The sequence below is a fragment of the Chenopodium quinoa genome, unplaced genomic scaffold, assembly GCF_001683475.1.
Source record: "Chenopodium quinoa cultivar QQ74 unplaced genomic scaffold, ASM168347v1, whole genome shotgun sequence".
NCBI classification, from domain to species: Eukaryota; Viridiplantae; Streptophyta; class Magnoliopsida; order Caryophyllales; family Amaranthaceae; genus Chenopodium; species Chenopodium quinoa.
Genome location: NW_018743331.1, coordinates 1,582,624 through 1,595,861, shown reverse-complemented (window position 1 = coordinate 1,595,861; position 13,238 = coordinate 1,582,624). Strand labels below are relative to the sequence as shown.

At 35.8% G+C, this 13,238-nt stretch overlaps 1 protein-coding gene across 1 annotated transcript; it reads right to left on the bottom strand.

Annotated features, from left to right (window-relative positions):
- Positions 1-469: 469 nt before the first annotated feature.
- Positions 470-5,786, bottom strand: LOC110737711 (uncharacterized exonuclease domain-containing protein At3g15140-like). The gene is made up of 7 exons (XM_021918043.1): positions 5,370-5,786; positions 4,148-4,350; positions 2,653-2,733; positions 2,202-2,327; positions 1,224-1,347; positions 814-1,010; positions 470-716 (listed from the first exon to the last, which is right to left on the bottom strand). Exons 1-7 carry the CDS (start codon positions 5,616-5,618, stop codon positions 713-715), a joined length of 984 nt encoding a protein of 327 aa, XP_021773735.1. The 5' UTR covers positions 5,619-5,786; the 3' UTR covers positions 470-712.
- Between the last annotated feature and the right edge of the window lie 7,452 nt (positions 5,787-13,238).

The window sequence follows — 13,238 nt, the reverse complement described above, 5'->3', positions numbered from 1 at the left end:
CTAATTTCTCCTTTTTATATATACTGAAACGATATAAATTCTCATCTTGAATTCTTAGAAAAATAATTTATTTTCGGTTCACCATGATGTAGTACACTTCAAACCTAATTAAGAGATAAATTGTTGACTGCTACTAAATCACTAAAAAAAAGATTGCAAATGCATTTTTTGCTTCATGCCCCTCCATGTCCAACACAAGTTCTTTCCACTAAAAAGTACTTGCGTAGCCCTAGAAAATAAGAAGAAATAAAAAGCGAGTTGTGATATATCATTCAAAGATGAAAAAATGATACAATCTCATTAGTTGTGGAAGCCAAGATGAATTTCATATACATGATTGAAATGGGACAATGGGGTTGTTTTTTTGGTGTAGATAATCTCAAATGTGTTTGGTTTGAGTGACAAGGACCACTAAAAGGCTTTATATAGAACATAGAAAGTGGGACAAAAGGATTGGATTCATGCAATATCAATAAAAGGCTTTATATAGAATATAGAAAGTGGGACAAAAGGTTTGGATTCATGCAACATCAATACGACACCTTCTCCCATTACATATACAATGCAAGTATGCATCCCTCAAGATTTAAACTAGAAGCTCCAAATTTTCCTATGAAAGAATCCACTGGTGTCAGTAGTTGCTATCTCACATATCTTCTAGTTTAGCATGACAGATTCAACTGCAGCAATCAGTTGTAAATCCAACTGATCTTCACCTACAGACAAAGGGACATCAACTACAAAGTTTATATATTTAACATGCAACAAGCTTAACCAACAATCATGACTAAAACAATGCAAAAAGAATGATACCTAATGCGGTTTTCAAAAAGAAAATCAACACTTCTGGGATCTGCAGGACTCCGCCTGGCAGTAATCTGCATCAATACACCATCTGCCAGCATCCGTTGTACAACCCTTGCTATGTTCTTTGTGTCATCGATACCCAGGTGATGACTTCCCAATAATGGGATTTCAAGTTGATCCAACATGGTCCTCATTCCTTTGGCCTGGCATAATGAATAAGCAAGTCATGTTAGAACAGAAAGACAAAGGAAAAGATAGAATCAGCAAAGCCGCAGTCCGACTAGTCCTGACTAATGGAAAATTAAGCATGCACGATTGCAATTTGCAAGCCAGCATAGAACTCCTATGCCTAGACTCCAGTTGAGGATCAATCAAGAACTAAACAATTAACTGCCAGTTTGCCAACAATAACCTACCGTTCTATTATAGAAGTTCAAGTAGATATCCTTCAAATTAATCCACTCCATGAAATAAGGGGGGATTTGCATGCCACATACTTGACATTGCTGAGGAATTTTTGTTTTGATGTCCCAGTTGCCACTGTAACAGAAAATGAAAAGTCAATATTCTAGTCTGCAGCCTAAGTTCTCTACTTCTAATGACGTGAGAATCAGGGAGTTTTAAGTAACAACTAAATAAGACAATAGAGAGACCACAAAAACAAAATCAATAAGGGCACAACTTACAGGCATGTAAATCTTACAACTAATATGCTAATTAGACCAGCCCAATGCAAATTAAATTACATGCTAACCAATTAGCATTGCACCAACTTTTGTACTGCAAAAAAATTAATAAATAAAGGATGTTATCACCAAGACTTGACAATTTGAAGATTCTACGATGCAGCATTCAGGTCATGCTAATATTCATCTAAACATGTCAAGGGGGTATAGGTTTGATACTGCAAAATGTAATATCCTAATCAAAGTTGGTTATCCAGTTCATAGTTTTCTAGACCTTGAATGGATCAAACCAACACCCTTCTTCACTGATCATCTCCTTACAACTGTCTTCTACACACTTTCATGCAAGAATGACAAGTAGATGACAATGCAATGACATAATTTTAATCACAAGTTAACTTAAGAAATTTGGAAAATTGCAGAGGATCGATTGTACCCTTACTACAAACTTACATGTACAGCTGCAACGCCTGCAACTGCAGGTATATGATAGGTATTATTGACATTTTCACATGAAAACCTTGAAGATATAATAGTTATGCCTGATATAACTACATAAGTCTTCCAGCTATATGCCATAAACGGGAGTTTACTGGGCTGAATGGGCATGAAGTCAAATCCTCTTTTGCTTTAACTAACAAAGAAGAATCCAGTATCTAATCGTTGATGAACTCAGAAATTACAGTGTGTTTACTTAATAACACTCACCAAGTCACAAACGCAGCTTTAGATAGGGATCCACCACTCTCCTTTTCCCACAAGTTATGACCAGTGATCCAAGCCTCAAATTCTTGAATGACATCTTTAAAAGGTATAGCTGTATCATCCCAAACACTGCAAACATTTAAATATTATATCAAATTATCAACTCCATAACATCAGAAACTTTATCGCATCAAATTGCTGAAAAAGTGAAAATTAACCCTTTCAGTTTTGTATGGACTTTGAATTGCCAAAAGAAGTGCAACATCTTAAATTTAAAGCAGTTTTGTATGGACTTTGAATTGCCAAAAGAAGTGCAACATCTTAAATTTAAAAGCAACTAGATTAATTTCAAAGTAAATAGATAAAAAAGTTGGCAATGGGTTTTTCATTTTACTAAACAAGGACAATAAATCAGGTCAGGATACATGTTTAACATGTCCTAGCTTGAACTTACCGGTCAACACCTATTTTCCCATATTTTCCTTCAATGTATTCTTTTATCCTTTGCTCACTCATCTTTGTAGGCCTAACAAACCTGAAGATATACAGAAGAAGTGAATAAGCCACTTAAATAAATGCATGCTAAAAACTGCAAAAGCTTATAGCTTAGAAAGTAACACTGTCAAATTTCAAACCGAAACCGCAGCCGATTAAAAACCGATTTTTGGAAACTGAAAACCGATCCAAACCGTATTTTAGTAAATCAAAAACCAAACCGATCCGAATAATGTTAAACCGTATAAGAACCAAACCCGTTAACGAACCGAACCAGTTCTAAACCAAACTGAAATAAAACTGAACTGAAAATGTACCGGACCGTTTCTAACCCAAAACCGTTTGAACCGGGACAAAAACTGTTTACACTGAACCATTAACAAACTGCAACCCGTTTGCACCGAACTGTTTATAAACCAAACCACTTACCAACCGAACAGTTTATAAACCAAATCGTTCATGAATCGAACCGCTTATAAATTGAACCATTCACAAACCGCTTACTATAAAGGGAAGATTAAAATCACATTAAAAGAAATTTTAAATGAAATCTAATTATGCACACATGTTTACTATGGAGTACATTATTGTTTTCCTTGACTTTTTTTATGTAATTATGGATTAAGCAAAAATAATTTTCGTTTTCTCTTTAAACGACATCACAAATTGCTTCATATTTTGCTCGGAATTATATTATTGGATCAAAGTTGGCCTAGTCAAATTCTTATGATGTATTATTGTAATTCTCAAAAATTTTAGAATGAAATGATTGCATCCTTTGATCTTTCAAAAACAAATAAAAGTCAATATAAAAAATTAAGATTTTTTGAAACCGAAAACCGACTCAAACCATATTTTAGTAAACCCAAAGCCGAACCGATCCAATTAATGTTAAACCGTATAAGAACCGAACCCGTTAATGAACTGAACCCGTTCTAAATCGAACTGAAATAAAACCAAATCGAAAAAGAACAGAACCGTTTCTATCCCGAAACCGTTTCCAACCGGAACCGTTAACAAACCGCAACCCACCGTCCAAACCATTTACAAGCTGAACCGAATTAAAACCGCTCAAGAATAAACCAAAACCGAACCGTACCGATAATAATTTGAACTGAACCGAAACCGACCCGTTTTCAAACCGAATTGTCAAACCGTTTTAACAATGCTATTAGAAAGTAATAAGGGTGCAAAATCTTGGAATTTTATTGAGGAACCTTTGCAAAATCTCTCTCTTAAGAGAACATAAACATAGATCTCGCCATATCACAATGTGAATATATCAAACATCCTTTTTATTTTATCTTTTGCCTGGGAAGTGGAGGGCAACTGAGGCACATCATAATTTAACATAACCATCCATGCCATTAAAAAAGACTGAAGTTTGGAGAACCTACATCATAAAAGGGAAGAGCATAGTAGAAATTGCAGTAAATTTGGTAACAGAACCAAACCTGTGGAAGAAATCAACAACCTGCAGTGTTTTAGCATCAATTATCATAACTGGGAATTCAAGTATTTCAACTTTTCCTTCCAAATCGAGCACCAGAAAGAAATCTATATTCTGTGAGCGCAACTTTTCAGATTTAGAAATATTTTCTTCAAGGGGCACAGAGCAATTGTGATTGAACATGTCCAGATGGAAAGGTTCATTCATCTGCATATTGAAGTAATTGCATGAGAAATGCAGTTTCATAATGCTACCAGCTCTGAAAAATGCAGCAAATTTGGTTTTCCCCAAGAAGTGCTTATAAATATAATGAAAACAAGAAACAAAGTAGCAGGACGGAACATGTTCATCATAGCTCCACACCATCACAAAGTTTGTTGGTTTTTGGTTTCCAACAGTAGATTGAATTTCATTTATATTTTCAAGATATGTACAAAGGATATATGATCTACTCGATCATGAAAAATAAACAACATTGAAAAACAAATATATTATTAAAAAGAGAGCCAGTTCCATAAATATAACATAAGAAATGAGTTAATTTGTCATCATGAATTCATTAACTACACTGAAACTACAGATGGAAAATTAAATAACTCTGGAATGACTTCATATAAAGAAGGAATCATATACACTCACCAGTCCCAAACCCCGAAACATAACTTCTATATTGCCTGGTGATAGCAAAGAAAAAAATGATCAAAATGATAAGATCAATAAAATGGATGGCACAGAGTTCATGAAAGCTCGAAGTTATCCAGCGATCTTTTTCCCAAAGGTCTTTTCTCAACATCAATGGTATTCAAAGAAACATAGATTAATGTCATCAATTAATCAACTACTTCTAATATAATATGACAAATGACACGAAATGATACAAGAAAAGGCGGCCATATAGCAACTTTCTGAATAAAACAAATCGTGTCTCAATCAGCTAGTCCTATAACGAGCACTTAGAAGCTAAAATACTAAAGTAAGCACCAGAGTTAACAAACTAACATTACATTCATACAATTAACTCAGGCATTTCATCGAACACTTAGCGTGCAACATATTACAACAAGCATTGAAAAACCCAACAAACTCTATCCCCAACAATTCTTCTGAAAATCGTCTTCTTTCACCAAATCATCAAATTCCCAAAATTCCTTCCACAATCTAGCTTCTTAAAAATCGAAACAATTTTGAAGAAAATAAATCAGAAATCAGGAAAAAAGTGAGCTTACCAAGGTGCATTTTCCTTGAGTATAATACAAGCACAAGGGTTTCCAACTGGGTCTCATAGTTTTGGGAATGAGAACTTGTTCAGTAGAATGATGAGTATTTGAGTCTTGGGTTGAGAGAGAAGCAGAGAGACGACTAAATCTGCGGGAAGTGGACATTGGAGAAGAGAGAGAAGAGAAAAGGAGTGAAGAGGAGAGACAAGATGAACGAAGTAAGGGAATTCGAGAAATGCAAGCTCTAGAAGACGCCATTGTTGAAGGCTTGAGCTTTGAAGCTGAGGTTTAAAATGGTGTGGACGTGTGGTATTGGATTGTGAGGCCGAATTTTAAACATGTCCAGATTCGCGGGCTCCAGCTCCAATATACAATATACTCCGTGATTCCCTTAGCAATTTTTTGACGGCCAGCCTCGGTTTCCCTTACTCGGTTACTCCTATGCTCCTAAAAATTGACATTAATGACTTTTTTTATATTATTTATATACTCCCTCTATCTTCAAATAAAGTTTTTGTTTGTCAAAAAACACGAAAATTAAAAAATAGAGGAAAAAGTACATAAAATACATAAAAAAAAAAAAAAAAAGTGAGTGAATAACAAATAATAAATATGTAGTATATAAAATTGAAAAAAGGACATTAATATGGGTAAGGGTACTGATAAATGTCATTTATGTCACTATTATTAGGAATTTTCTAGTTAGTTTTTCATATTTTTGATATCTTTTTACTTGGTTTTAATAACGTTTTATTACATTTGTCGTGTTTGCGTGTGAAATGTCATTATTGCTCAATTTTGGCTTTTCTTGCATATTTTGATTGCTTCTTGCATTAGATTAAACTTTATTGGTTTATTGTTATGTTAAAGAACACTTAGATAAGTTCATTGCTCAAGATTGAAGAAATATAAAACATAATTGAACAAGTAATGAAGAAATGTGCACTTGATTGCAATGATCGAACTTCAAACGCCTATATCTTTTGATCTACAAAACATTTTTGAGTGATTCTAATTGGAGATGAAAGCTTATCTTGGGAGCTTTTCAACAACGGGTCATATGCCCAATTCTGATGTAAAATGAGGGAGATATGTTTGTTTAAAGCTGAGTAGTTTTGTCCAGCGCAATAGGACTGGTCGCGCAGTCTGAGAGGAGCGCCTGCTCCTAACTTTCTGGAACGATTCTGCCTCCGTCTGCTGCAGCTAAGAGCACCCGCGCAAGACCTTTGGAGCGCCGGCTCCTATACGCTCTGCTCGACTTTTTGCAGAGCTTCCTAGGCAATTTAGTTAGGGTATATGATGAGTGACATTTATGTTACCCTTAGGGGTAGTGTATTGGTCTCTTTTCTCCTGTTTTTCTTAGGTTTTCTACCTCTTTTCTCCTCTTATGGCTTCCTTTTCTTTTATGGATGAAAAGTATGCTTATTTGCGCTTGTTTTGATAATCTTAATGCATAATTTTACCATCCCCATGCTCTCGTGATCTTTGCTATCTTTTGCAGGTTCCATGACGGTCCTAAGCACGGTAGGAGGCCCCTTGGCCAAGTATGGAGGCATGGACAAAGACAAGAGGAGCAAAAGGGAATAAGAGGAAGCAAGAAGAGGAAGTTCAAGAGGAGGTGTGGCCGAACCTCTAAGAGGTTCGGTCGAACCAAGGTGTGGTCAAACTTTTGAAAAGTTCGACCGAACCTCCAAGGCAGTTTCAACCAAGTTTTCAGCATGTTTACAGGAGGGGTCGAACCAGGAAAGTTCGACCAAACAAGGATCAGGGAGGTTCGACCGAACCTACCCTGAGTTCGGCCGAACCTACCCTGAGTCCGACCGAACCTACATAGAGTTCGGTCGGACCTTTTCCCGTTTCAGCTGACTTTTTGCGGAGCTTCCTAAGCAATTTTGTAAGGGGTAATAAATAGATTTTTTTTTTGCTCATTAAAAAAAGAGGATTTTTCAGTTTTAGAATAGTTTTTAGGTTAGTTTTAGGTTTTTAGGGAGAGAAACTCTCAAATTTTGGAGAGAGAAAGTGAGGAGCACAATGGTTTTCATGGATTTTGGATAATCAAAGGAGGAATTTGATGATTTGAAGATCTCCATTTTATATCAATGAGCATTTCTTACTCTCTTCTCTCTTTATGCTTTATTAATTGCTTTGTTAATCATGTTTGAGTAGATTTCCTTCTACTAGGTGTTGAGTGAAGCTTTGTTATGGTTAATTGAGTTATTTGAGATAAATTTGATGATAATTGTGTGATTAAATTGATTGAATTGATGATGGCATGTTGTTTGTTTTAGATTGGATTGATCTCCCAAGATAGCAAACTTAATTGCATGTTAGTTCTAGTTTGACAAGGGATTGTGAATTAGAATTTATATATTTGATTGCATTTTGGGTAAATTTCTTCTATGCACCTAGTCAATGAGGGATCTAGGCTAGGAATTTGAGAGATTGCTCTTGATGGTAATTAATTCCCATTTTAATTCTTTCTTTGCATGATTGATTATCAAATCGATTCTCATTAGCTTATTAATTGTTCTAAGTGGATCTTTTCCCCTAGTAGACTTTATCATACCTTGTTCTTTATATGTGTTTTAGTGTAGTTGTAGTGTCCACTATCCATAAACCGATTTCGGCGTAGCTTAAGCATTAGATCGAGAACAATCCAACATTACCGTTCCTTGTGGTTCGACTCCGAACTTACCACTAGACTTGTTTAGGGGTTAGTTTTAGGATTTATAAATTTATTTGATTGAGTGTGGAATGTGCGACCGTTCTAACGCCCGTCAGTATAAATAGATTGTTTGCTCATTATAAAGAGAGAAATTCATTTCGGAGAGTGAAAGTGAGAAACACAATGGCTTTCATGGATTTTGGATAATCAAAGGAGGAAATTAATGATTTGAAAATCTCCATCTTATATCAATGAGCATTCTTACTCTCTCTTCTCTTTATGCTTTCTTTAATTGTTTTGTTAATCATGTTTGAATAGTTTTCCTTTTACTAGGTGTTGAGTGAAGTTTTGTAATGATTAGTTGAGTTATTTGAGATAAATATGATGATTATTGTGTAATTAAATTGATTGAATTGATGATGGCATGTTGTTTGTTTTAGATTGGATTGATCTCCCATAATAGCAAACTTAATTGTTTATTGGTTCTAGTTTGACAAGGTATTGTGAAGTAAAATTGATACATTTGATTGCATATTGGGTTAATTTCTTTTATGCGCCTAGTCATAGAAGGATCTAGGCTAGAAAGTTGAAAGATTGCTCTTGAGTGTAATTAATTCCCATTTTAATTCTTTCTTTGCATGATTGGTTATCCATGGATTCTCATTAGCTTATTAATCGTTCAAAGTGGATCTTTGCCCCTAGTAGACTTTATTATCCCTTGTTCTACATATGTGTGTTAGTGTAGTTGTAGTGTCCTCTATCCATAAACCAACTTCGGCGTAACTTAAGCATTAGATCCAGAACAATCTAGCGTTACTATTCCTTGTAGTTCGACTCCGAACTTACCAATAGACATGTTTAGGGGTTAGTTTAGGATTTATAAATTTGTTTGATCGCTAGGAGGTTAGTCAACGACCTAATTTTCCCGCGTTCAAAATGCATTTTAATGGGTGCTAGAACGGTGCACATTCTACACTCATTCGAACACATTTATAATCAAACATCTCACAAACCAAGCACAATGATAAGTAAGAGTTCGGTCCACAAGGAACAGGATATAATTTCTAAGGATCTTAACACTCAAGCTAGTTCGAAGGCTTTGGTTGTTTGGGGGTTCGTCGATTAGACAAACAAGCTATGGTTTCTAAATCAAGTAATTAAAAGCACTAGGGAATGGGATCTACTCAACCATGGTAACTGTAGACAACTACTTTTGGCCTCTTATCCCGACAGGAAGTGCGATGATGTAACAAAAACTCGTTCTTCATGCTAGATCAAAGTTGAAGTGTTTATGGACTCCGAAATGCATTATGAATTAAGTTAAACTATATTTGAGACCAAATTATCTTAGAGCCTAGTTCGATTAATAATTAGGCCTAAAACGTGCTCATACATGTTTAAACTTGATTAATAACGGACCTAAATGCCATCATTGGATCAAATAGATCTTACATTGTAGACAACCGAGCCAACCAGAAAATTTAACCACCCAAAATCATTGAAAGCCTATACATATGGATAGCCCTTTTAAAGAGCTTTCCAACGGTATATTATAAGCCCGATTCTGATTTCAAACGAAGAAGTTATCATCAAAATACTAAACTGGGCCCTAAAACCGACACCTTTGCACTCAAACGACCATATCTTTTGATCCACAACAGATTTTAACCTAATTCTAACGGCATTGGAAATTAGACATTCAGATATTTTCAATGATATCTTATTTTCCTTAATCCAAATTTGCAATCAAAAGTTATGGAAGTTTTAAAAACGCGTTCTCGTAAAAGGCAAACCGCACCGCACGCAACTCTTAGAGTTGCGCTCGGCACTCCAGCGCGACTCTGAGAGTTGCACGCGCCACCTAACACCGCAGCTCTAAAACCCTAAACCTAGATTCCTACGCCTATAAATAGGGGTCTTCGCTTTAGCCCTAAGAACAACAAAAAAATCAGAATTAAAACCCTATCATTGTGAAATCCCTAATCTCTCAAACCCTCTTACTATCATACTACTTTTGTCCTCTCTTTCCAAATACTCTCCAACCCTAATTGATTCCATTGAAGTCTTGGAGGTACGAAGAAGAAGGAAGGTCCATAAACATCCAAAACAAAGATCTAGAAAACAAAGGAAAATAGTTAGTTTCCTAAGCACTTAGATAAATCACTTTTCTTTTCTTGTTTAAATAACTTTAATCAATTGATTAGTGTTGTTTGATCACTTTAAACAAACTTTTAATTAAATAATTTCACATAGTATCTTGCGTTAATTAAAGACTAGAATTGAAATAATTAATTGTTGTTTTACCAGTTAAGTCAAGGCGAATATTGTTTATTTCTTGTTCTTTTCACGAATTTGAATAACAAAGAATAACGACATTCGTTGCAATGTAATCTTTATGTTGATTAATGCTTGTAAATAAAATCAACTAACTTAGTTTTAGGTATCACGTTGCATATATTGTTTGGTGATGAAATTGTGAAAAAGGAAGAGCAAGTAGAGGCCGCACTTGGGCTAGGATAGCGATTCCCCCTAAAGGGAACATTGTTTTAGTACCCTCGCTCTCGAACTCATTTCTGGTACAAGTAGACCAATTTGGGCATGGGTAAACTTATAATTCATGCTAAATATCCTTTGAACTCTAATTGGGAGAAAGGAATGAACGAGGTTTATGAGTTTTCCTAAAACTCATTGACGACTCCTTATTAGTTTCTTACAAAAATGCGTAATAGAATCAATTCTAATTTAAGGTCCCCCAAACAGTCAGGAATTCAAACCCTAACACACCTTCAAAAGTGTAAAGTCCTAGGCTTTTAAAGGGCCATAGGAAAAGAGAAAGTGGGATCCCCAACAACGGGCTACCTTCCTCACAGTTACCAAGCATATTGGGAGCAAATAAAGATAAGAGATAGTAAAGACTACATGTAAGACCGTCCTCATGCAGTTAAGAATACAACTCAAACTCCTAAACTTAGATCCCTCATAAGTTTAGCATGCAATAGGAGATAAATAATCAAAGTTGCAATAAGAAATGACAAAATTAATTCACATTCCTATGTCAAACTAATGATATCATGCCATCAAGCCCAAAATCAAGGGTAGCTACTCCTATCAAAGTGAACTAACAAGCAATCTCATATAATCAATTTAATCACAAATCAATCACCAATACTTCACCCAAATTCACTTAATTAACCATCTTCACCCAACCCCTAGCAAAGAGGACTACTTACAACTCATGGTAAGTAACATGCAAAGTAACAAGTTAGGGTTCTAAGTAGTTCAATAATTGGGGAAAAGTGATTCACTAGAGATAAAACTAACATGCAATAACAATTTAACAAGATCAAGAGAGATTCAAAGTTTGCAATATCAAAATCAATTCAGAAAATAAATAGAGAAAGGTGAAGGAAGTTACTAAGTTGAAGCTTCAATGTTGAGTACAATTGCTGAAAATCTGAAAATAAACCTTGAATTTACTTCTATAATGATTGAAATTGAGAGTTTCTACACTAAATTATCAACTAATTTAATGAACTAAGTTGCTAACTAAGAGAAACGTTGCTGAAATCTATTCTAAGAATACTATCTTCAAAAAGATCCAAAGGGGTAGTACTTATACTCCCCGAATTACATACGTAAATCCGTCATAAAGAAGTCGATTTCCTAGTTAGGAGCGCCCGCTCCTAAACAGGAGCGCCTGCTCCTTTGTCTTCAGAAGGAGGAATAATTCAGCTCGACAGGGTGGAGCACCCGCTCCAATGGGGGTGCATGCCCGCTCCTCCTGTTTCAAATAGAAGGCAAATTGTAGCAATGGAAACAGGAGCGCCCGCTCCTTCATGAGTGCACGCCCGCTCTTCTGTTGTTGGCTAAAGCATTTTGTGGTGCAGGGTACAGGAGCGGCCGCTCCGAAGGAGGTGCACGCCTGCTCCTGCTAATCTCAGAAAGGGGCAGAATCTTTGATATATTGTAGGAGCACCCGCTCCTAGAGAGGTGCACGCCCGCTCCTCCAAGAGTGGCCTCTCCCTTCATTCTTTGCTGCCTTTAATGTTCTTCCACAAACTTTATTTGCTTGTCAAAGCTTATCTTATACCTGCAATCATGAAAAAACACACACAAAGAGGTGGCAAAGCCAAGATACAACATTTATATACAAAAAGGGGTTAGAAAGAGGGAAAAAGTAGGAGAAATGATAACAAAATTGGGTTAAAATCACCACTATAAGTGGTCAATTAAACCACTTATCAAATCCCCCCAAGCTAGCCAATTGCTTGTCCCCAAGCAATCCACATAGCTCAAAACAAACCGATAGATTAGCCCTCTCAAAGAAAAACACATGCATAGATAAAAGGATCCTTAAGCAATAAAACTTGAGCATGAGGTATATGCCTAAGATCAACCACGGTCCTGACTAGCCAAGGCCTAGCTAACCTTCCCGAAAATACTCAACTTAGGCCTATTCAACAAATCTTACCACGCCCCTATCACAAAGTTTAAATTCTCCCTAATGGTAGTGTCTCATGACTCCTCGAAGGAGCTGGAAGAAAGTAGATAAAGCAGGTTTTAAACACTCGACATCTCAATGAAAATTACCTTCTCCATATGCTTGTGAACCAACTCCCTCCATCGACGGTGGCTTCAACTACTCTTACTAACAAACACAAAATTTGAAGATTTCGACAACAAGTTAAGGCATAGAGGAAAACTACAAGAGGGCTTGCACTTGATGCCAAGCTATGAAGAGTAAAACATTAAAAGCAACCCTAAGTGGGGTTCTAACATTGACTCCAAATACAAACGAACTACGATTAAACTCTAAACAAAAATGCACCCCCAAGCTTGTTTATTTGCTAGGGTGGTGACTATTTATCACTTCTCTTTATTTTTTATTTATTTATTTTTTTTATTTTTTTTTTGAGAAACACTTTATATACAAAACCAACTACTATTTACAATGAACAAGGAAACTTAAGAAAACTAAAATCGGATGCCTTAACTTGCGATTATGCATATACACCTAATGAAACAACCTTCATTAACAATTAAAGTAGTTTAGGCCTTGATCTTGGGAGTTAGAGCTCAAGATCTCGATCTAGGTACTAAACCAAGGAGGATCCTTGCCACTCATTCAAAAATGTAGATGGCTTGAAAAATATAAAACCTCATTTGTTTTAGAACAATGTGGGATCAAATACTACCTTTCAGGGTTCAAATTC

Bases quoted from the DNA above. Each gene is read 5' to 3' on its own strand.
- LOC110737711 (XM_021918043.1), bottom strand. From the start codon at position 5,618: ATGGCGTCTTCTAGAGCTTGCATTTCTCGAATTCCCTTACTTCGTTCA. The intron at 2,734-4,147 runs GTTTGGTTCTGT...GTATATCTTCAG, and splicing joins GTTGTTGATTTCTTCCACAG to GTTTGTTAGGCCTACAAAGA. The intron at 2,328-2,652 runs GTAAGTTCAAGC...AAATGTTTGCAG, and splicing joins GGGAAAATAGGTGTTGACCG to TGTTTGGGATGATACAGCTA.